This window comes from Sus scrofa, chromosome 4, assembly GCF_000003025.6.
Source record: "Sus scrofa isolate TJ Tabasco breed Duroc chromosome 4, Sscrofa11.1, whole genome shotgun sequence".
Lineage (NCBI taxonomy): Eukaryota > Metazoa > Chordata > Mammalia > Artiodactyla > Suidae > Sus > Sus scrofa.
In genome coordinates, this window is record NC_010446.5 from 251,442 (window position 1) to 275,235 (window position 23,794).

Genomic DNA, 23,794 nt, shown 5'->3' on the forward strand with positions numbered 1-23,794 from the left:
CGTCGTGGCGCAGTGGTTAACGAATCCAACTAGGAACCATGAGGTTGCAGGTTCGATCCCTGGCCTTGCTCTGTGGGTTAAGGATCCGGCATTGCCGCGAGCTGTGGTGTGGGTGCAGACTCGGCTCTGATCCCGAGTTGCTGTGGCTCTGGCGAAGGCCAGTGGCTACAGCTCCGCTTCGACCCCTAGCCTGGGAACCTCTATATGCCGTGGGAGTGGCCCAAAAAAAATCACAAAAAAAGACCAAAAAAAAAAAAAAAAATGAAAGAGGAAATATCACTACGGATTCCTTGGACATTTAAAAGAAAATATGTAGTTCTGTGGATACAAATTTGATAATTGTAAAATTATTGATAATTTTACAAATTTGATAATTGTAAAATTATTGATTCAACTTCTTTAATAGATATAGACTTTTTTGGATTGTCTATTCCTTCTTATGGGACTTTTGGCAGATTTTGCCTTTCAAGAAATTGGCTTATTTCACCTGAGTTCCCTTGTGGCACAGTGGGTTCAGTATCCAGCATTGTCACTGCAGGGGGCAGGGTTATTGCTGTGGCGCAGGTTCGGTCCCTGGCCCAGGAACTTTCACGTGCTTCAGGTGAGGCCACACTGTCGCCATGGTCTTCATCTTTCACAACAGACAGACCAGTCCCCGGCGGGTTCAGTGGTGCGTTCCACCAAACATTTACGGACGAGTTATCTTTGCAATCTCTCTCAGAGGACAGAAGTCAAGAGAAAACGTCCGACTCATTCTGTGAGGCTGGAATTACCTGACAGCAAAACCAGAAAAGCACCTGCAAGGAACGCAGACTCTCCCATGAACAGGTTGAAAGCCCCCCCAAACATTAGCAAATCAAATCAACAACGGACGGAAATAATCATACACCATGACGAAGCAGGATTTATCCCAGGTGTGTCAGCTGGTGCAGCATTTGAGAATCACTTTAATCCGTTACATCAGCCAGCCAAAGAACAATCCATGATCGTATCAACAGCTGCAGAAGAAGCGCTTGGCAAAATCCAACACCCATTTGTGATTAAAAAACAGACCAACGAAACCACACACACACAAAACCTCTCAGTAAACGAGGACTAAAGAGGAACTTCCTCAACTTGATAAAGAATACCTACAGGGAGTTCCCGTCGTGGCGCAGTGGTTAACGAATCCGACTAGGAACCATGAGGTTGCGGGTTCGATCCCTGCCCTTGCTCAGTGGGTTAACGATCCGGCGTTGCCGTGAGCTGTGGTGTAGGTTGCAGACGTGGCTCGGATCCCGCGTTGCTGTGGCTCTGGCGTAGGCCTGTGGCTACAGCTGCGATTCAACCCCTAGCCTGGGAACCTCCATATGCCGCGGGAGCGGCCCAAGAAATAGCAACAATAACAACAACAACAAAAAAGACAAAAGACAAAAAAAAAAAAAAAGAATACCTACAAAAAATTTACAGTGGAGTTCCCGTCGTGGTGCAGCAGAAACAAATCCAACTAGTAATCATGAGGTTGCAAGTTCAATCCCGGGCCTTGGTCAGTGGGTTAAGGATCTGGCATCGCCGTGAGCTGTGGCGTAGGTTGCAGATGTGGCTCGGTGTAGACCGGCAGCTACAGCTTTGATTCAACCCCTAGCCGGAGAACCTTCATATACCGTGGGTGTGGACCTAAAAAGCAAAAAAAAAAAAAAAAAAAAAAAAAAAAATTTACAGCTACTATCTACTGCAGTGAGGAGCTCAAAGCTTTCCTACTAAGACCAGGAGCAAGGTAGGGGTTTGCCTTCTGATCTTTGCTTTTCAACATCATGTTGTAACACAAGAAAAAGAAATAAAAGGTATACAGACTGGGAAGGAAAAAATAAAACTCTCTGTGTGCAGATGACATGTAGAATTCTTTAGAAATTGACAGACTTCAAGAACTAAGTGATTATACTAAGACTGCAGGATATAAGCTAAATATATAAAAGTCAATTGCTTGCCTACATAGTAGCAATGAACAAGTGAAATTTGAAATTAAAAACAAGGAGTTCCCGTCGTGGCGCAGTGGTTAACGTATCCGACTAGGAACCATGAGGTTGCGGGTTCGGTCCCTGCCCTTGCTCAGTGGGTTAACGGTCCGGCGTTGCTGTGAGCTGTGGTGTAGGTTGCAGACGCGGCTCGGATCCCGCGTTGCTGTGGCTCTAGCGTAGGCCGGTGGCTCCAGCTCCGATTCAACCCCTAGCCTGGGAACCTCCATATGCCGCGGGAGCGGCCCAAGAAATAGCAACAACAACAACAACAACAAAAGACCAAAAAAAAAAAAAAAAAAAAAAAATCATTTACATTAGTAACCCCTGAAATGACATACTTAGGTATAAACCTAATAAAATATGTGCAAAATGTATGAGAAAAACTATGAAATTCTGATAAGTGATATCAGAAAAACTAAATAAATGGAGGAAGATTCCAGTTCTTCCCAACTTCATCATTGGATTCAATGAAATCTCAGTCAAAATCCCAGCAAGTTATTTTGTGGGTATTGACAAAGTGTTTCTAAAATTTGTGTGGAGAGGCCAAAAACCCAAAACAGCCAGCAAGATATTCAAGGAGAACAAAACTGGAGGATAAAGCTACCCAACTTCGAGACGGACTGTCATCAGGACAGTGTGGTGTTGGGGGAAGAATCAACACAGTGATGGAACAGTCTGGAGAGACGACCGGTAGACCCTCTCCAGCCACCGGAACTCCCACAGGGGCAGTGGAGCGAAGACGGTCATTTCCACAGACGGTGCTGGACGGCTGGACGTCCACGTGCAAGAAAATGGGTCTGGACACGGACCTCACACCTTTCATAGGAATTAACTCAAGAAACACCACTGTTGTCGATGTAAGACACAGAGCTGACCTCTAGACGGTGACAGGAGAAGACGCAGGCGACCTGGGATTGGCAAGGACGTCTTGGGTAGAACGCCAGAGACACAGTTCATGAAGGAAGTGATTGGTAAATTGGGCCTCATTAAAATTAAACTCTTTGGAGTTCCTGTCGTGGCTCAGCAGTAACAAACCTGACTGTTATCCATGAGGATGCCAGTTTATCCCTGGCCTCGCTCCGCTGGCTAAGGATCCCGCATTGCTCTGAGCTGCAGCATAGGTCGCAGACGAGGCTCGACTCTGGTGTGGCTGTGGCTGTGGCTGTGGCTGTGGCGTAGGCCAGCAGCCACAGCTCCGATTGGAGGTCTAGCCTGGGAACTTTCATATGCCACAGTGCAGCCCTAAAAAGATTAATAATGATAATAATAATAACAATAATCATAATGTGTCAGCGTAGGTCTGTCCGTTGCACCCAATCACCACCTCTCCGAGATGCTGCTCAGTGAGGGTGCCGTGCGTGCGTAGGGCGGGGGGGACTCGGGGAATCTGGGTGCTGTCTGCTCAGTTTTGCTGTAAACCTAAAAGTGCTCTGAAAGAATTACATAGATATTCTTGAACTGAAGATATAGTGACAAAAACTGAGAACTCCATAGATGGGTGTAAGGGCAGTTTAAAAATGGCTGAGAATAGAAAATTAGTAGCTTGGAAGGTAGAGCGGAGAAAAGCGTCTGCTGTGTGGGATGGGAATACAGAGGAGTGCCTGAAGCCGTCTGGCACACAGTGAAGAAGAGTGTAATTGATTCCCAGAAAAGAAGAGAGAGGAAATAGGATCAAAATAGTATTTGAAAGATACCGATTCCAAAAACCATCAAAGACGTCTGGCCGCAGGTTGAAGTGCTATAAATCCCAGACACCAAAGCTTATGTTCTGAAAACCAAATATGAAAAGAAAGCCCTCCAAGCAGCCAAGGTCTCTGGAGGGGAGCGTGGGTGGCAGAGGCGAGCTGTGCTCGTCTCTCCTGGACTCCTGGACCAGCCTGTCGTGGCAGGAACAACTGTGGGATGCGTGTGTGGTCAAGCGCGTGTATCCCCGCGGGCAGTGTCACCCATGTCCTTACCCGTTAGGCCTAGAAGATGCCGAACGGCCTGTGTGCCCCCACCCCACACTGCACAGGGTGGAGAGGCCAGGATTTGGGCCCTACAACTCCTTGTGGCTGTGGGTTCCTTAGCCTGATGCAGGCTTTTCCAGGCACGGGGGCAGGCGGCAGAGGGCAGTTTTATCAACTCTGTCCAGGTAAAGAGCGCTGATGGTGGCCGGAGTCACAGGAGCCTCTGTGTGTGCAGACCAGGGCCCGAGAGACTGCTGCGCAAGGGGCGAGGTTGCTCCTCCTGGTGGGAGCAGCGCAAGTGTTGAGCCCAGCAGTGAAGCCTCTAGGAGTCTGTACAAGAGTAGTTCTCTGCCTGGTTCTGGCTGGACCCAGCTCAGAGGCACACTCAGGCCCTTGCAGGGAGTCACCACGGATGGCGGCCGCAGGTTTGGGGGAGGCCCCGGGGCCAGAGGGCAGCTAGTTCAGCCGCACAGACCAGGGGTCAAGGCCTCAGCAGTGAAAGCTGCACGGCTGGGAGTTCCACTGTGGCGCAGTGGGATCCTCGGCGTCTGCAGCACCAGGACGTTGGTTCGATCCCTGACCCAGCACAGTGGGTTGAAGTACCTAGCGTTTCCACAGCTGTGATGTAGGTCACAAATGCAGTTCAGATAGGACCCCTGGCCTGGGAACTCCATATGCTACGGGGCTGCCAAAAAAGAAAAAAAAAAAAAAATTAAGGTAAGGTACAGAGCTCATCACAGCAACCCCCTGGCAAGTACCAGACCCCCACAACCTGCCCTGAGCCAGGGGACAGTGAGAAATGACCAGGCCTTCTGGGCCCTGACTTCAGACACCCATGAGGTCCAGGCAGGTGGGTCATGGGGCCAGCCTGGCAGAGGGGCCAGATTTCCACCTCCCTTGGGTAACCTGTTCCCCACCCCCCGCCTCCGCCCAGGGCCTCCCCCAGGAAACCGCCCCCCCCTCCAGACCTCCTGGGTCACCCACCGCCTAGGTAACCTGTCCCTCCCCCCAGGACCTCCTCCCTCCGCTGGAACTCGGGCACCAAGGAGCGCATGCTCATCAAAGTTGCCGACAGGGAGCCCAGCTTCCTCTCCCCCCAGGGCAACGGCTACCCCCTGGACAGCCAGCCCGGTGGTCGCCCCCGCAGGCCCTCTGGGGGGCAGCACTCACCCAGCCTGCAGACCTTCACCCCCGAGGCGGACGGCCCTGTCTTCTTTTCTGACCGGAGGCCATCGCCCTTCCTGAAGAGGGCTGAGCTCGGGAGCTGCTCCCCGCTGCTGGCCCAGCCCCGCAAGCCTGCTGGTGACTCGCAGCCCCCCTCCCCGCGCTACGCCTACGAGCCCCCCTCTACGAGGAGCCTCCTGTGGAGTACCAGGCCCCCATCTACGACGAGCCCCCCATGGACGTGCAGTATGAGGCCGGCGGGGGCTATCAGGCCAGCTCGCCCCAGAGGTCTCCTGGCCGCAAGCCACCCAAGCAGGCCTCGGCCTCGCCCTACCAGCAGCTGGTGCTCACCAGGCAGAAGTGCCCTGAGCGCTACCTGAGCCTGGAGTACAGCCCCGCGGGCAAGGAGTACGTGCGGCAGCTGGTGTATGTGGAGCAGGCCGGCTCCAGCCCCAAGCTGCGCACAGGCCCGCGGCACAAGTACACGCCCAACCCTGGTGGCGGCTCGCTCTCCCTGCAGCCCAGCCCCTGCCTGCTGCGGGACCAGCGTCTGGGCATCACTTCCGGGGACTACAGCAGCATGGAGGGCCCCGAGCTGCGGCATACCCAGCTGCCCACACCACTGCCCCAGGCCCAGGACGATGCCATGTCCTGGTCCAGCCAGCAGGACACCATGTCCTCGACGGGCTACTCCCCCAGCACACGCAAGAGGAAGAGCAGGAACCCTTCTCTGTGCCACGCCCCCAGCACCTCGTCCACCGAAGGCCCTGGGGACCGCGACCTGCTCAGTGAGCAACCCCTGACTGAGGAGCGGCCCCTGTGCGGGCCCAGCCTGGCGCCCACAAAGCGCACAGAGGGCAAGGCCGGTGAGGTGGACGGGGCCCGGGGCGTGGCTGAGCCCTTCCTGGCGCAGGCCCGGCTGGCCTGGGAGGCACAGCAGGCCCACTTGCACATGAAGCAGAGGGGCAGCTGGGACTCTCAGCAGGATGGCTCAGGCTACGAGAGCGACGGGGCTGTGCCGCTGCCCATGCCTGGGCCTGTGGTCCGCGCCTTCAGCGAGGACGAGGCGCTGGCCCAGCAGGAGAGCAAGCACTGGCAGAGGGGCGCCTTGGACAGGCTCACCTTCCCCCAGGCCCTGCTGGAGAAGAGCGTGTCTGTGCAGACCAGCCTGGCCTCCCCGGAGCCCTACCTCCACCCCTCACAGGTAGGGGCGCAGCGCGGGCAGGTCCCTGGGCAGGGGTGGGTGGGGCGGGCGTGAGGACAGAGAAGATGCCCCCGAGTCCTCCACCAGCACTGGAGCTCACCCCAGCTCCTAGCGAGGCCCAGCCAGTGCTGCCCAGTCACCGGGGGCTGGAGGCCATGTCCTCATTTCAGGCCACAGTGGCAGCCACCCACACGTTGAGCCCCGAGTTTCCGACCTCCCACTTGTGCGCAGGCCCTCAGGTGACGTGCTGTTCAGGTAGAGCCTCACATGCTCCCTGGGTGGCTCTGAACCCATCCGGAGTGTGGCTCCCACATGCAGGGAGACCGGACACCTGACACGTGGCTCCCAGAACCCCAGGCTGTAGCTGGAGCCAAAGCGGAAGCCCCGACAGGCGTGTCTGCCCTGTCGGCACCAGGTGTGGACGTCCAAGGCCCTGGGGACCCTGGGCACCTTCCGTCCAGGTCACGTGCGAGGAGCGTGCTGCTCAAGGCTCGGTGTCGATCTGTGTCCTGACTCGCACCTCCCAGGCCCTGGACTTCCACGCCCGTCTGCTGCACGAGGCTGAGGCTGAGGGTCTGCCCTGGCATCTGCTCTGAGCTGGCAGTGGCCAGAGGGCCTCCCCGGGTCGGGCTCCTCAGTCCACCTGCAGGCCATCTGGGGAAGACATGCCCACCCTGGTGCACCCCCATGCTGGAGAGCCCGGAGCCGGGTTTCTTACACGGGGACAGTGGGACAGATGCGGGGAGGTGCCGGCGGAGGATGAGTGCGCAGCTCCCTGCATGTGACCTCCAGGGCCTGAGCGACGCCTGCACCTGGCGCTGCCCGCGACCGTAGGCTGGGGAGGCCGGAGCCTGTGTGGGGCAAGAGCCCTCCTCCTGACAGAGGTGGTGGGAGCCCCCGAAGAGTACTGAGTGAGGGGCTGTGCGAGGGCCGAGGCCGTTCCAGAGATGAGGGGAGGACTGTAGCCCATGGCCCCCCTCGGGGCCCACAACTCCATTCAGTATCTTTGCTGGGGAGAGGGGCACGGGGCAGGGAGGACAGGCAGCCCTGTGAGCCCAGAGAGACCTGTGTTTTGCTGTCCACCGTTGCACCTGGGTATCCCGTGGGTGCGTGGCTGCTCTTCCCGTCTGAGCCAGCTGGAGCCAGATGGCCCCAGCGGGGCTGGTAGGAGGCAGCGCCCTGCCCTACCCACGCCAGGTCCTGGCCTCCTGCCTCGGGGAGCACCCCCCAGCACACTCCCCTGGGGGCTGCAGCCACCTGAGAAGCTGATGCACCCACCTGCGGCTCCTTCCACCCCCAGAACCGAGCCGGACCTCAACCCTTGGTTTCTGGCCCAGGGTGAGCTCCCCCAGAGGGTCAAGGCAGAGGAGGGGTTTCTCTGGGTCCAGCGGGGCGTGGCCCCTCACCACCTCTCTGCCTTCCCAGTCTGAAGACCTCGGCACCTGCGCCCAGTTTGAGAGCAGCCGGCAGGCCCGCAGCGTGATGCCCAGTGCCAGCTGCGTGTTCCCCACCTTCACGCTGCGCAAGCCATCCTCAGAGACCGACATCGAGAACTGGGCCTCCAAGCACTTCAACAAGCACACGCAGGGCCTCTTCCGGCGCAGGGTGTCCATCGCCAACATGCTGGCCTGGAGCAGCGAGTCCATCAAGAAGCCCATGATTGTGACCAGCGACCGCCACGTGAAGAAGGAGGCCTGCGAGGTCTTCAAGCTGATCCAGATGTACATGGGCGACCGGCGCGCCAAGGCAGACCCGCTGCACGTGGCCCTGGAGATCGCCACCAAAGGCTGGAGCGTGCAGGGCCTGCGGGATGAGCTGTACATCCAGCTGTGCCGGCAGACCACGGAGAACTTCCGCCTGGAGAGCCTGGCCCGCGGCTGGGAGCTCATGGCCATCTGCCTGGCCTTCTTCCCACCCACACCCAAGTTCCACTCCTACCTGGAGGGTTACATCTACCGGCACATGGACCCCGTCAATGACACCAAAGGTAAGACCCCCTGCGGGGGCCGGGGCCCCTGGGCTCTGCCACCAGCTCGAGCGAGGGCTGTGGTGAGAGCTTCCTGCCAGTGCGGGGTGGCACCTGGCAGCAGCAGGGACGTGAAATTGAATGTAGCCTCTCCAGGCAGACACACGTCCCCAGGGCCACCTCCTGGGTCGCCATGCGGATGTGGGGTCCTCAGGGAGCCCCTTCTTGGCATCGAGGCCCCGAGAAGAGCCACAGGCCATCACAGCATAGAGTCCTTGGCCACAGGCTGTCAGGTGGGGGGACTCTGCCAGCAGCATCCACTCTGTTCTGAGGCCACGAGCCTGATCACCCTGGAGGCCAGTTGGCCTGTGTGCAATTACTGTTTTTGTTTTCAGCCATCGTGCAGCCTGAAGGCTGATCACCCTGCTCTGGCCAGGTTCATGCCATCCTGGTGGCTGTCTCGGTGGGGGGTTCCTGAGAGCAGGGAGGGGCCCGGGTGCATGGCCCAGCACTGCGTCTGAAGTGAGCAGCAGGCCATTGGGGCGCTGTGAGCTGAGCTGGCCCCGAGCTGCCCAAGGGTCAGAGGGCAGGACTGTCATAGGAGTCCGCTTGCTGGTGGCCACGTGGCGCAAAGCACAAGGCTGTATCTGCCTGGGGCTCCTGGAGGTCACATCGGGGCCATCTGGGCCCAGCCCCCTTGAAGGCGGACTCCAGGCCGTGGGCCTGCCAGCCAGGTGAGCTTGTCCTAGGCTGGTCAGAATGGGGTTGGGGCCAGGGCCGTAGGCAGCATCTGCCGGTGCAGCAGCCCCCCCCCCCCCCGCCCGCCATGCATGAATGTCCTCCGGGCACAGCCATGGAGCCGACATCTTGACACACGTGTGCACGCTCACACTCGCGCACTCTCACAGCTTCTGGGTCAAACGTGCCACAGATCGCTCTGTGGGAGTGGCCATCCATGCTGGTCTGGCCTGGGCCGTGCCCCAGCCCAAGCGTGAGGGGCCAAGGTGTGCGTGCACCCAGGGTTGAGGTTTCAGGGCAGTGGCGGGTCCCAGGAAAAGTGTGAGAAGCAGAAGCTCCATGCAGCAGGTCAGCCATGTGGGCGCCATGAGCTCACTCAGGCATGCAGGTTTTGAAGCAGACAGGCCTCCTCAGGCAGCTCCCTGCCACGTGGAGACCCACAGCCTGTCTTCTTAGACCTTTCCAGGAGCAGATGGGCCCCACTGGCTTCAGAGTTCACTGAGACCTCTTCCAAAAAGGCCTGGAAATGTCACTGCCCTGAGCGACAGGCTCGGAGGTGTGTGGCCACCGCTCAGCATGCAGCCCTCAGGGCTCGGGAGCACCTGCTCAGCGGAAGGCGAGTGGGCGTGCATGGAGGCCGGATGCTCTAGGCGTCCTCATCCTTGACCAGGGCTTCCCTGGGGATTGGATACTGTCCAGCAGTATCAGGACACTGCCATCGGCACAGAGGTTCATGTATCTTCATCCAGCCCCTGTGCGGCAGGGGCCAGACTGAGAGAGCCCAGGGTCAGCCTGGGCAGCGGTGGTTTTGAGGCCCAGGTGGTCTCAGAGCACCGTGAGGTCTCTGCCCTCAGACCACACTGGTCTGCGTGATCCCTCCAGCTGGACCTGAGTCTGCCTCAGGGCTGTGTGACGATCTGGTCTCATCTCTGTGGCCCAGGGTTGCCCTCTAGCCAGAGCCCTGTCTCCAGCCCTGAGACCCAGCCCTTGGTGGGCGTCTAATGCCAAGCCCTGCTCATCGCTGAGGCCCGAGAAGGGCCTCCACTCCCTCCTGCCGGCCCTTATCAAGAACAGGGGTGCTAGCTCTTGGTCAGGCAGGCAGGCCTCAGCAGCTCAGGAAGACAGCCCGTGCGTAGACAAAGGAGACAGAGTATGTCCTGGCAGTGACAGCGAGGGGGGTTCTGAGCCCGGCTCTGTGTGCGGTACCTCACCCTGAGCCTCGCTGCCTTCCTTGGCCTCAGACGCCCTTGATTTGTCTGCCAGCACCTGTGTGACATCTGCTGTGTGGTCGCCACCCCAAGGGACCACACAGTGAACCCCAGGCCGCCAGCCTTAGCCTCGGCTTACGCATGGTCACACTTTCGTGCCAGCCACCACCAATTGACTTCACTGTTTGTTTCCGATGGACCTCCCTGAGCAGGCTCTCAGCACAGGCGTCACAGGGGTGCTTGGTGGTGGACACAGCAGACTGCAGCTTTCCCATCTGCTCCCCAGGGAGCACGTCAGGAGACTGAGGGCGTTCACTGTGTGTGCATCCATGCATTCGGCACAACCCAGTTCCTGGGCAGAGACGGCAGGCTGAGCACATGCGTTTATCTACACGCCACCTTGATCTCATAATGAAGGAACAGCGAAGGAGGTTCTTAAAGGCAGAAAAACAAAAACCTCCCAAGGGAATGTAAAATGATACAGCCACTATGGGAAAGAGAATGGCAGTTCCTCAGAAAATTAAAGATGGAATTATCATAGGAGTGCCTGTCATGGCGCAGCGGAAACAAATCCGACTAGGAACCATGAGGTTGTGGGTTCAATCCCTGGCCTCGCTCAGGGGGTTAAGGATCCGGTGTTGCTCTGAGCTGTGGTGTAGGTTGCAGATGTGGCTCAGATTCTGCGTTGCTGTGACTCTGGCGTAAACTGACAGCTGTAGCTGCAATTAGACCCCTAGCCTGGGAACCTCTATATGCCACCAGTGCGGCCCTAAAAAGCAAAAAATAAAAAGAATTATCTGGAGTTCCCTTCATGGCTCAGTGGGTTAAGGATCCAGTACTGCTGTGACCTGTGTTATAGGTCGCAGATGCGGTTTGGATCCTATGTTGCTGTGGCTGTGGTGTAGGCCAGCAGCTGTAGCTCCAATTTGACCCCTAACCTGGGAACCTCCATATGCCGCAGATGCAGCCTTAAAAAGATAAAAGACCAAAAAAAAAAAAAAAAAAAAAGAATTATCATAGGATCCAGCAATTCCACGTTTGGGTATATGTCCAAAATAATTGAAAACAGAGACATGAACGGGTATTTGTACATCCATGTTTATAGCAGCATATTCACAACAGCCAGGAGGCAGAAAGCAACCCAAGTACCCATCGATGGATACGTAGATAAATCAAATGTGGTCGACGCAGACTGCGGAACATTCCGCCTAAAGAAGGATGGCAGTCCTGGCACAGAGTACGACATAGATGAACCTTGACGACTTTATGCTGAGTGAAATAAGCTAGACACAGAAAGACAGGTACTGTATGAATCTACTCATGTGAGGTCCCTAAAGGAGTCAGAGGCACAGAGACAGAATGGTGGGTGCCGTTGATGAGGGGGAGGGAGAAAGGGAGAGTTATTTTGTGATGTGTACAGTTTCTGTTTGGAAGATGAAAAAGTTTTGGAGCTGAGTGGTGGTGGTGGTTTCACATTAATATGAATGTAATTAATACCATGAACTGTACAATTAAAAATGGTTAAAATGGCAAATTTTATGTTATGTATATTTTATTACAATAAAAATTTTAAAATCCATCTGAACAAAAAGTATGGAAGAGGAAGAACAACTCTGTTTTGGAAACTGAAAAGCACATGAACAGTGGCTGGAAACTGACTTGGCAGACCCGGAAAGGTGGATTTCCACATAGGTGGTGGAGAAGCTAAGACACTTAAGTAGGTAGCAGACGCTAAAAGCTCAGCAGTACGTGGAGCCAGCTTCTGCCGGCAGTGGTGTGGCCGTGGGAATGACCCTGGTGCTGAAAACAAAAGAAACAAAGTGGCTACCATGGAGTAGTGGAAGTTAAAGACTCTGGACCCAGAACGCCGGGACTCAGATCTCAGCCATGTTTTCAAAATAGGCCATTTTCTGAGCCATAAAACAAGTCTCAATAAAGGTCAAAGAATGCAAGTCATAGAAAGTGTGTTCTCTAACCACAGTGGAATTAAGTTGGCAATCAGCAGCACAGCTACCTGGAAAATCCCTGAGTATTTGGAAACTAAAAGACATACTACTGGGAGTTCCTTTTGTGGCTCAGCTGGTTAAGAATCTGACCAGTATCCATGAGGATTCAGGTTTGATCCCTGGCCTCACTCAGTGGGTTAAGGATCTGGTGTTGGCGCAAGCTGAGGCATAGGTCACAGATGCGGCTTGGATCTGGTCTTGCTCTGGCTGTGGTGCAGGCTGGCAGCTGCAGCACAGCTCTGATTCGACCCCTAGCCTGGGAACTTCCATATGCCACAATCGAGACCCTAAAAAGAATGCACACAGAAAAGAACATGCTACTGAATCAGGAGTTCCCAGGTGGCTCAGCAGGCTAGGGATCCAGTGTTGTCACTGCTGTGGCTCAGGTCGATGCTGTGGTGTGGACTTGATCCTTGGCCCAGGAACTTCTGCATGCTGTAGGCGTGGCTGGAAAAAAAAGAAGAAGAAGAAGAAGATACTACTGAATAATCCGTGGGTTAAATTAAAGTGAAAAGGGAAGTGAGAAGGTTTTTTGAGGAGTTCCTGTTGTGGCTCAGCAGGTTAAGAAGCTGAGCACATCAAAAAAACAAAACAAAACAAATGGAGTTCCCGTCGTGGCGCAGTGGTTAACGAATCCGACTAGGAACCATGAGGTTGCGGGTTCGGTCCCTGCCCTTGCTCAGTGGGTTAACGATCTGGCGTTGCCGTGAGCTGTGGTGTAGGTTGCAGACGCGGCTCGGATCCCGAGTTGCTGTGGCTCCAGTGTAGGCCGGCGGCTACAGCTCCGATTCGACCCCTAGCCTGGGAACCTCCATATGCCGCGGGAGCGGCCCAAAAAATAGCAAAAAAAAAAAAAAAAAAAGACAAAAAAAAGAAGCTGAGCAGTATCCATGAGGATGCTGGTTCCATCCCTGGCTTCGCTCAGTGGGTTAAGGAGTTGCTATGAGCTGTGGTGTAGGTGGCAGATGCAGTTCAGATCTGGTGTTGCTGTGTCTGGGGTGGGCCAGCAGCTGTAGCTCCAGTTCGACTCCTAGCCTGGGAACTTCCATATGCTGCTGGTGCAGCCCTAAAAAGAAAAACAGGAGTTCCCATCGTGGTGCAGTGGTTAACGAATCCGACTAGGAACCATGAGGTTGTGGGTTCGGTCCCTGCCCTTGCTCAATGGGTTGACGATCCGGCGTTGCCAGGCTCGGATCCCACGTTGCTGTGGCTCTGGCGTAGGCCAGTGGCTACAGCTCCGATTCGACCCCTAGCCTGGGAACCTCCATATGCCGTGGGAGCGGCCCAAAGAAATGGCAAAAAGACAAAAAAAAAAAAAAAAAAAAAAAAGACAAAAAAAGAAAAAGAAACAAAAAAGGTATTTTGAAATTTAAAAAAAAAAAATAGTAAACAAAACACATTAAAATTTGTGTGCTGCATGGAGTTCCTGCTCTTTGCAGTGGCTTAAGAATCCAGCTGCAGCAGCTCAGGTTTCTGCAGAGGTGCAGCTTTGATCCCTGGCCTGGCACATTGCGTTAAAAGACCTGGCATTACCATAGCTACAGCATAGGTCGCAGCTGTGGCTCATTCAGTCCCTGGCCTGGGCACTTCCATATGCCATGGGTGTGGCCATTAAATGAGCTGTGGCTCATTCAGTCCCTGGCCTGGGCACTTCCATATGCCATGGGTGTGGCCATTAAAAAAAAGTTTGTGTGATGCAGCCAAAGCAATTCTTATAGGGAAATTTGTAGCACCTAAATGTTCGTATTAGGAAATATCTCAAATCAATGATCTCATCTCCTACTTTAAGACACTTTAAAAAAAGAGCAGAAATTATGCCAAAAGTAAGCAGAAGAAAGGAAATAAAATCAGAATAGAAATCCATGAAAGAGGAGTTCCCGTCGTGGCGCAGTGGTTAACGAATCCGACTAGGAACCATGAGGTTGCGGGTTCGGTCCCTGCCCTTGCTCAGTGGGTTAACGATCTGGCGTTGCCGTGAGCTGTGGTGTAGGTTGCAGACGCGGCTCGGATCCCGCGTTGCTGTGGCTCTGGCGTAGGCCGGTGGCTACAGCTCCGATTCAACTCCTGGCCTGGGAACCTCCATATGCCGCGGGAGCGGCCCAAGAAATAGCAACAACAACAACAACAACAATAACAACAACAACAAAAAAAAAGACCAAAAAAAAAAAAAAAAGAAATCCATGAAGGAAAAACAGAAAAAGTAATGCAGAAAATCAATGAAACAAAAAAGTGATTACTTGAGAGGATGAATGAAATTAATAAACCTCCAGCCAGACTGATAAGGATAAAAGGAAGACGTAAATCACCAATATGAAGAATGAGCGATGATATCACTACAGATGCAACAGATGTTAAAAGGATAATAAGGAAATATTACGAACTTGATGCCAGTAAATTTGACAATTTAGAGGAAGTGGACAGATTCCTTGAAAGGCAAACTACTGAAGATCACTCAATACAAAATAAATCACCAAAAAAAGAAATCACATCTATTAAATTAAATAGGTACTTTAAAACTTTGCCACAAAGAAAATTCAGGCCCAGACGGCTTCATTGGTGAATGCTATCAAACATCTCATGTTTGTGTAGCAATTCTTTACAAGCTCGGAAGATTGATGTGAAGGGAGTATTTCCCAATTCATTCTGTGTCAAAATTAGAAAAGGACGTTAAGGAGTTCCCGACCTGACATAGCGGAAGTGAATCCGACTAGGGACCACGAGGTTGTGGGTTCAATCCCTGACCTCGCTCAGTGGGTTAAGGATCTGGCGTTGCCGTCAGCTGTGGTGTAGGCCGGAGGCTATAGCTCCAATTGGACCCCTAGCCTTGGAGCCTTCACATGCCTTGGGTGCTGCTCTGAAAAGACAAAAAGACCAAAAAAATTTTTAAAAAGGACATTAACAAAAATTTGAGAAGAAAAAAAAAAAAAAAAAAGCACAGATAGTATCCCTCATGAACATAAGGCAAAAATTGCTAACAGTATTTTAGCAAATTGAATCCAACAATATATCAAAAGGATAATGCATCTTGAATAAGTGGAGTTTATCTAAGTAAAGACATTTTGGTTTAACATTCAAATATGAATCAATATAATTTGCCATCTCAACAGGGCAACAGAGAAAAACCATGTGATCATCTCAGTAAAGGTAGAAGAAGGATTTGACAGAATCTTTTCAAAAGACAACAACAGTGGAGTTTCACGGCTCAGTGGTTGACGAACAGGACTAGTATCCGTGAGGACGCGGGTTCGATCCCTGGCCTCGCTCAGTGAGTTAAGGATCTGGCATTGCCGTGGGCTGTGGTGCAGGTCACAGATGTGGCTCGGATCCAGCATTGCTGTGGCTGTGGTGTAGGCTGGCAGCTACAGCTCCGATTCGCCCCCTTGTCTGGGAACCTCCACATGCTGAGGGTGCGGCCCTAAAAAGACAAAAGAGAAAACAACAGCAACAACAACAAACAACTCTACGCCACAGGTTTGGCCGCAACAAGCCGGGAAAAAACAAACAAAAAAAACCTGGCTGGTGTCTATGAGGATGTGGCTTTGATCTCTGGTCTCACTCAGTGGGTCAGGGATCCTGCGTTGCTGTAAGCGGTGGCGTAGGTCACAGACATGGCTTCCATCCTGAGTTGCTGTGGCTGTGGCGTAGGCTGGCAACTATAGCTCTGATTTGACCCCTCATCTGGGAACGTCCATATGCTGTGGGCAAGGCCTTAAAAAGAAGAAAGAAAGAGGAGTTCCTGTCATGGCTCAGTGGTTAACAAATCCAATTAGGAACCCTGAGGTTGCAGGTTCGATCCCCCTGGCCTTGCTCAGTGGGTTAAGGATCCAGCGTTGCTAAGAGCTGTGGTGTAGGTTGCAGACACGGCTTGGATCTGGCATTGCTGTGGCTCTGGTGTATGCTAGTGGCTACAGGTCTGATTAGACCCCTAGCCTGGGAACCTCCACTTGCCATGGGTGTGGCCCTAGAAAAGACAGACAAGGCAACACACACACAAAAGAAAGAAGGAAGGAAGACCAACTAATATCCATGAGGACGTGGGTTTGATCCCTGGCCTTGCCTAGTGGGTTAAGGATTTGGTGCTGCCGCGAGCTGCGGTGTAAGTCACAGATGCAGCTCAGATCCTGCGTTGCTGTGGGCCTGGACGCAGTGACAGCCCAATAGCAGTGAGCACACCTGGCCCCAGATCTTGGTTTCTGATACCGTTTTCCATTCTATGGACCAGACTCTTATTTTGGAAAAGAAACAGTTGGTTCTTGGGCCAGGGCAGGGAATGTGCAAGCTATAGTGCCAAGAGTGGGGAGATGCTGGTGGGACAAGGGGAGAGGGTGGCTGCATCACAGGACACGGAAGCCACAAGACAAAGCTACCAGGGGCCAAAGCTGGAGCACTTTGAGCAATAGAATAAAGTCATATTGGATTATAACCCAAAGTCAAAATGAATATCCCTAAGTCCATACTGATATAAAGAAATGGGTAGATATATGTTCCATTCAGAAGAATTACAAATAATGTATGTAGATAAGAGGGCCCACTATCGGGGATAGTGAATCCACTTCGGCGTGGTGGGCACCTCAGATTTCTCCCCAGCTTGGGATGGGGGAGGGAGCATCCCTGTCAACAGCGCTGAGTTATTTTTGTCCAGAGGGGGAGGTGCCTAGATCAGCCTGAGAGGGGAGCCAGGCCCCTCCTCTCTCTGACCCTGCCTCCCCAAGTGCCCGCTCAGGAGCCTAGCCCCTGGGGTGTAGCCCTGCAGGAACCCAATGGCTGGGCTGGGGCCTTCTCAGGGCCCCAGAGGGTCGGGAGCTGGCCACACCCTCTCCCCACAGCACTGGGGCACCTTCCTGGCAACACCCCCCACACACACACACCCATCCCCCAGGAGCGGGAGCAGGGCACCCCCACCCCAGCGCTCTCGGACTGGGGTCCCCGCCTCCGCTCCCGGCTGGGCATTGGCTGGTGGTTCCTACTCCCAGCTGCCCAGGGCTTCCCTGCCAGCCATGTGTGGGACCTGCGTGGGCCCATGTCCCTCTGTGTTCTGTGGTCCTCACCGCTCTGTTTGCTCCCCAGTGACACAGCACATGAAAGAGCTTCTGGAGAGAAACACTAAGAAGAAGTCCAAGTTGAGAAAGAAACCCAAGCCTTATGTTGAGGAGCCAGATGGTAGGGCCTCTCCCGCAGCCTCTGTGTGCTGCGTCTGCACAGCTCTGCTCTCTGGCCTCTGCCGCCTGGCCTCTGTCTAACCTCTTCTGGGCTGGGCAGGGGCGGGGGGCACTAACCATCAGGCCTCCTCCTGAGCAGCTGAGAGCCCCGGTCATCACCAGCTCCTGGCAGAGGCCACAGCTGCCCCATGCTCTTCTCCGTGGTCCTCAGAACAGATTCACCTTGCATGCTGAGATCTCCTTGGAGGGGTGTGAGGATGTGATGGCCAGGGCTGCTGGAGGCGCCCCAGTAGAGTGTTGGGTGAGGGAGCGCCCTGTGCAAAGTGCCTCCCTGGCCTTGATCTCCAGGCCAGGCTGCCCCTGGGGCCGGGAGCCAAGCCTGGCCCTGCCTCCCTGCTGGTCCCCAGCACAGCCCAGGCATTCCTACCCTCCGTGCTCCTCAGGACCCCCAGCCCTCCGCAGGCTCCAGGGAAGCCCTGTTGGCCCAAGGTTGTGCGCCCCTGCCGGGAGAGCCTGTAGTCCATTTCTGTCATGTCATCGTTCCCTCTTACCACCAGGGCCCTGGGACCAGCCTCACCCCAGCATCCTCTTGCCCACCCTTGCCCTGCCTTGCTCTGGGACTCAGCCTGGGCACCCGCCCCCTGGGAGGCTCTCTGGCTGCAAGCTTCCCGCCCCAGTCCCAGGTCCCCAGGTGCCCATGGGCCCCTCTCACCTGGGACAGGAGCAGAAGGAATGCGAAGCTCCTGCTTGAGTCTCGCTACCGCGGTGAAGTGGGTCTAGGGGCACAGAGTGTAGGCTCCCGTGGACCTGGGACAGTTGGAGCCCCGAGGGGGTCGGAGCAGAGAGCTAGAGCTCTGGGACCCAGCGGAATCAGTGCCGAATGGTGGCAGGTTCTGGCTCCATCCAGTGGCGTTGGAGGCTTATGGCCTGGGCTCGTGAGCCCTGAGGCCCAGTTATAGGCCTGGGCCCCGGCCCAGCAGCAGAGGCTATAGGAAAGCTGCCTTGTCGGTCGTTCTGTGGGCCACTCTCCTCCCCCTGGGCGTGGGCATACCCCGACAAGGCCAGAATGGGGCACTAGGCTTGGAGCAGAGCACCCCACGCCACCACGAGGGTCTCTCTCCCTGGGCTGGCCGCGAGCACACTCAGCAGACACTGTAGTCCTGGCCCCTGCTTCTGGGCCTTCGACAGCGGCAGCCGCTGAGCCCTCTCTCCCTGCCAGACCCTGAGATCAGCCCTTGACAGGCACCCATGAGACAGGTGTTATCCATCCTACCGAGAAGGAAACTAAGGCCTGGAAAGGCTGTACCAAGATTGCAGGTGAGCGGTGGCAGCCCCGGGAAGCCCATGACGGGAAGTCAGGGCGTGTCTCCAACCAGCCCCAAGACCAGAGCCAGGATGGCCTCCCCTGAGGAGGAGTGGGTGTGTCCCCAGCAAGGGAAACTGGGTGAGTGCCAGGCCTTTGCCACCCACTGCCTTGCTTCAGAGTCTCCGTGAGCTGTTGCTGGTCAGGACACGGCCCAAGTTCCGTTTGCTCAAGCACCATCCACTCTCCCTGAGCCAAGAGCTTGCCCACAGAGGCCGTGCAGCCCAGTGGCAGAAGGTTCCAGGTGCCGTGTCCCAAGATGGCTGATGAGAGGCTGCAACCAGCCTTCTCTGCCAGGGGGCTGTCAATCCCCAGGGACCTGAGGCAGACTCTCCAGGGAATAAACATCTAGAAGAAATGTTTTCATTTTGAGAACTCTAAAAAAGGACTCCCTATGGGGCACGGTGCCAACCACTTTGTGGTAACTAGAAGTGGAAAGGTTTTATGGGTGTTTGTGTTCTTCACACTGCGGTTCAAGGAACCCCATTGTCCTCTCGAGAAACTGCTTCCTTTAAAAGAAGGTTCCATGTTTGGGTTTGAGATGTGAGTCCAGAGGCCTGCCTCAAGCAGGCAGGCCCATTGGTGGCAGGAGCGGTTTCTCTGGGCTCGTCCTCCTCGCTGTGCTCCTTTCCTTCCCTGCCTGGGGGCCAGGACAGCTGCTCCTCCACTCCTGCCCTCACCTCCAAGTGCCCCAGTCCGGAGAACCCTGGGCCCTGAGGTCCTTGCCTTGGGATGCTGGCCCTGCCATCCCACCCTGACCACCCGCCAGAACTCCTGCCTGCGGCAGGTCTGAGGAAGGCGACCTGGCCTCCTACTGCCTTCAGCCCTCAGGCAGAGCCCCAGCTGGGTCCTCCCCCTGCACTGCCTCCTAGTGAAACCCAGGCTCAAGACGGGGTGTCTCCTCCACGGCCGTCCTTCCCCAGCCAGGGCCGAGGCCCACACCTGGGGCTGCACAGGAGCTGCCCCTGCTGTCCAGCCAGCCCAAAATTCCTGCCCCAGTGCTGGCCCAAGGTAGTGGGCCCTGTGCCTCAGGTCTGCTGTGCATGGAAATGACCCTTCTCAGAGGCTCCCCAGGGCCAGCTGGTGGAGGAACCATAGGCTTTGGAGGCGCCGGGACCAGGCTCTGCCCTTCCTGGCCATGGGCAGTGTTGGATGGGCTGGCACAGCCTCGCTCCTCTGAAAGCAAGGGAAGTGCCCCCCACGCCTGTCCGCGCGGGTTTGAACAGGGCGGTGAGGACCCCCTGCGCTGAGCAAGCAGTGGGCAGGCGCCTGGCCAGGCTGGCCCGGACCCACAGGGCTCTTGTAGGAGCTGCCTCTCCTCGCCTCTCTTGCTGCTTCCTCCCTTAGTCACTGGTTGGCCCGCAACCCCTGCTCCTACACATCCGCACCAAGCCAACCGGCACCATTCTTTTCCAGGGGTGGCAATAAGCACATATGCCAAGTACTGTTACCACAAGCTGCAGAAGGCAGCCCTGACTGGGGCCAAGAAGGTATGAACTTCCCCCAGCAGAGCCGGGCAGAGGTGGGCAGGCAGCCTGTGCTGGCGACACCTAGACAGGGTCCAAAGGGAGGTGGGAGCTGCGTATCTCGGGAGGGGGCAGGTGGGCCAGTCAAAGGCTCAAGGTGCAGAGGGGGTACCCCTCGAAGCTTCTGATGCTGTAGCTGGCCCAGCAGGAGGCCCCCCAGTGACAAGGGAGCCAGGGTGCTGCCCATGCTGGCTAGGCAGAGGCCTGGGGGTCACAGGCATGAGAGGGTGACGGGGGAGGGGAGGGCAGGCTGGGAGCAGGGTGGCTGGGTCCCATGGGACAGAGAGCTGGCTGCCTCTGCAGGGGCTGAAGAAGCCCAACGTGGAGGAGATCCGGCACGCCAAGAACGCCGTCTTCAGCCCGTCCATGTTCGGCAGCGCGCTGCAGGAGGTCATGAGCATGCAGAAGGAGCGTTACCCGGACCGGCAGCTGCCCTGGGTGCAGACCCGGCTGTCTGAGGAGGTGCTCGCGCTCAACGGGGACCAGACAGAAGGCATCTTCAGGTGCCCCACCACCTGGGCCCTGGGTGTGGGGGCCTTGGGCGTCTCCAGCAGGCAGGGGCCGCTGGGCACTGGGCCCACTGCCCCAGAGCAGCCAGAGGCCCGCGTGCAGGCAGCAAGCGGCCCCCTGGAGGGAGTGGAAGGGCTGGGGCTCTTTGACCAGGAGAGGCAGGGCAGCAGGGGGGCCCACCCTGACCAGCAGAACTAGCCAGGGACAGTGCCCCTGCAGAAATGGCCACCAGGAGCCCGGAGGCACTTGGACGCCACCGACAGGCAGGGCCTGGAAAGATGCAGTAGTCCCCAGCCAACGGTCCTCACCTGCAAGTGAGGCTGACAGCCCTGCCCCGTGGGGGGTGGCACGTGGTCAGCCACCTGCGGGCACGATGCCTACCGGGCCCAGAAGGACAGCTGGGGAAGGAGGCTTCGGGTTTGGGCCTCAGGGACCATCCTGAGGAAGGGATCCGCATGGGCGCAGCTAGGAGATAGTTGAGGAGTGGTGGCCTTGGGGCACGGAGCAGGGGCCAGGCGGCCCTGGCCCTAAGCAAGCCCAGCTCCTCCTCCCTGAGACCTGCCCTGTGCTCGGCAGAGTGCCTGGGGACATTGATGAGGTCAATGCCCTGAAGCTACAAGTGGACCAGTGGAAAGTGCCCACGGGCCTGGAGGATCCCCACGTCCCAGGTGAGCCCCCAGCCCCTCAGCAGCGTTCCCTGCTTTCCGTCGTGAAGGGCCCACTCCCTAGCCCATTGCCAGCACGGACACCCTCCTGCCTGCCTCCTCCCCGGCTGCTCCCTCAGCCCAGGGTGCTGCCTGGACACCTCGCCCTGGCCTGCCCACTGGCCCTTACCGTCTGCTTCCGCCTCCCGCCCGGGCCCGGCACCTGCAGCACGCAGCCCGCTTCTCTTGCTGCCGGTGGGGCGGGTCCCTTACTGCCCCGCCAAGCACCCCACCCGCTGTGTCCGCAGCGTCACTGCTGAAGCTGTGGTACCGGGAGCTGGAGGAGCCCCTGATCCCGCACGAGTTCTACGAGCAGTGCATCGCGCACTACGAGAGCCCCGAGGCCGCCGTGGCCGTGGTGCACGCGCTGCCCCGCATCAACCGTCTGGTGCTGTGCTACCTCATCCGCTTCCTCCAGGTAGTCGGCGCCCCCCCCCCCCGCCCGCTCACCGGCCCCCCTCCCCCCCCTCGAGCCCGGCCGACCCGCCCTTCCCTGCCCGCCCCCCGTGCAGGTGTTCGTGCAGCCCGCCAACGTGGCCGTCACCAAGATGGATGTCAGCAACCTGGCCATGGTGATGGCGCCCAATTGCCTGCGCTGCCGCTCGGACGACCCGCGTGTCATCTTCGAGAACACTCGCAAGGAGATGTCCTTCCTGCGCGTGCTCATCCAGCACCTGGACACCAGCTTCATGGAGGGCGTGCTATAGCGCGTGGGCGCCGAAGGACCGAGGGTGGGGACAGAGCCTGCCTGGGCGCGCGCTGGGCAGGGGAGCACGCGGGGAGGGGGGGAGGGAACGCCCCAGCCGCGGAGGCAGCATGCCAGGCTCCGCCTATGCCCGCCCCAGCCCTGGAACCCCCATTTCCCCCACCCAGGCCCTTTGCCTGAGGGCACAGCCAGGGCAGAGGGGCTGCGGGAAGGGCGCCTCTGGCCCCCCACCCCCGCCTCTGTGGCGGGGTCGGTGGGCACTGCCCCACCCATCTCCCACCGCGGGTTCGCGCCAAGAAAAGTGCCTTCTGTTTCCTGGAGCCAAGCGACACTGCCCCTCCCGGCCGGGGCCGAGAGCACAAGCCGCCCTCCCTGGGGCTCCCTGGTCTGGGCCCAGCCCGGCTGCCCCACCCCCACCCCGTCTCCCCTTCTGCCCTCCCCCTCCCCCTTGGTCTCCTGGTCTGCAGCTTCTGCCCTCCCCAGTCCCGCGCCGCCCTCACCCCCTGCTACCTGTGGCCTCCAGCGTGGTGAGGGCACAGGAGTTTGGGAGCTCCAGGGCCCTGGGCTGTCCACCACCTCAACAGCGCTCAGCTGGTCCAGGGCCTGGTGTGCTCTCTCTGGGTGGGAAGGGGGCCCCAAACCAAAGCAGTCTGGGGTGTGGGGCAGGGTTGGGCAGGCATTCTTGGGGCAGGGTGGGGGAGGGGCAAGAGTATTTTTTCTTCGTGTAACTATAAATTCAGATTCTATCCTGCAACCCAGCCAGCCTGTGTATAGAGATATAAATAGAGCGAAAGCTATAAGAACTAAATTTGCTAATGACATAGTCTTAACCCAAATGCTATTTATTTCTGAGTCGCCCTCGCCCATCCTCTGCAAACAAGTCGATATCACTCCGTTTTCTTCTCCACCCTCTTGGCCTCTGTCCAGAATCCAAACCCTGCCCTCTCCCCATAGGAGATGACCTGCAGGAGATGGAAGGAAGGGGCCCCAGCTGGGGGACCAGAGGGGCACCAGGGATGCCCTTCCTCCAGGCCAGAGCTGGGGGTGGGGGTGGAGGGGGGGTAACTAGACTCTCCGTTTGTACATTTTCCATTTTGGAATTTTGAGTTCCAATTGTTGTAAAACTTAATTTCTCCCCCGTTTTTATATATATATATTTTTTAGAGTTGAGTTTTTATTTATTATTAAAAACGAAAACACCCTGCCAAGCCCCAGTGTCCCCTTGGGGAGCATCTGCAGTCTGGTGGTCTCAGGGCCTGGGGTGGAGGGGGGGGCCAGCCACAGACTCTCACTCTGACGCATGGACTCGAGAGGTGACACCACTTTGTGTGAATAAAGTACATATGGACACTTTCCAGCCTTGCTTTGCCTCCCATTCCTTCCAGTTGCTGCTGCTGCAGGGCTTAGCTCGGCTGGGTTGGGGGCTGGGCAGCTCTCAGTGGCCAGTTGTCAGGTTCGGCATCAGGGGGGATGCCAGGCCAAGGAAAAATGGAGGGTGGGGGGAGAGCAAGACAGCTTCTCCAGGGTGAGGTGATGGGCCCAGGAGAACGCTCCAGGTTGGTGTGCAAGGTGTGAGGCACCCGAGTATCACACT

At 56.6% G+C, this 23,794-nt stretch overlaps 1 protein-coding gene across 1 annotated transcript in view; it reads left to right on the forward strand.

Annotated features, from left to right (window-relative positions):
- The window catches only part of ARHGAP39 (Rho GTPase activating protein 39), a 68,864-nt gene extending 45,307 nt beyond the window's left edge, over nt 1–23,557 (forward strand). The window contains 9 exon segments of the mRNA XM_003125457.6: nt 4,959–5,290; nt 5,293–6,314; nt 7,740–8,301; nt 17,300–17,392; nt 20,171–20,244; nt 20,584–20,783; nt 21,367–21,458; nt 21,743–21,912; nt 22,007–23,557. Coding sequence (XP_003125505.4) covers nt 4,959–5,290; nt 5,293–6,314; nt 7,740–8,301; nt 17,300–17,392; nt 20,171–20,244; nt 20,584–20,783; nt 21,367–21,458; nt 21,743–21,912; nt 22,007–22,201 — 2,740 coding nt within the window. The 3' untranslated portion in view covers nt 22,202–23,557.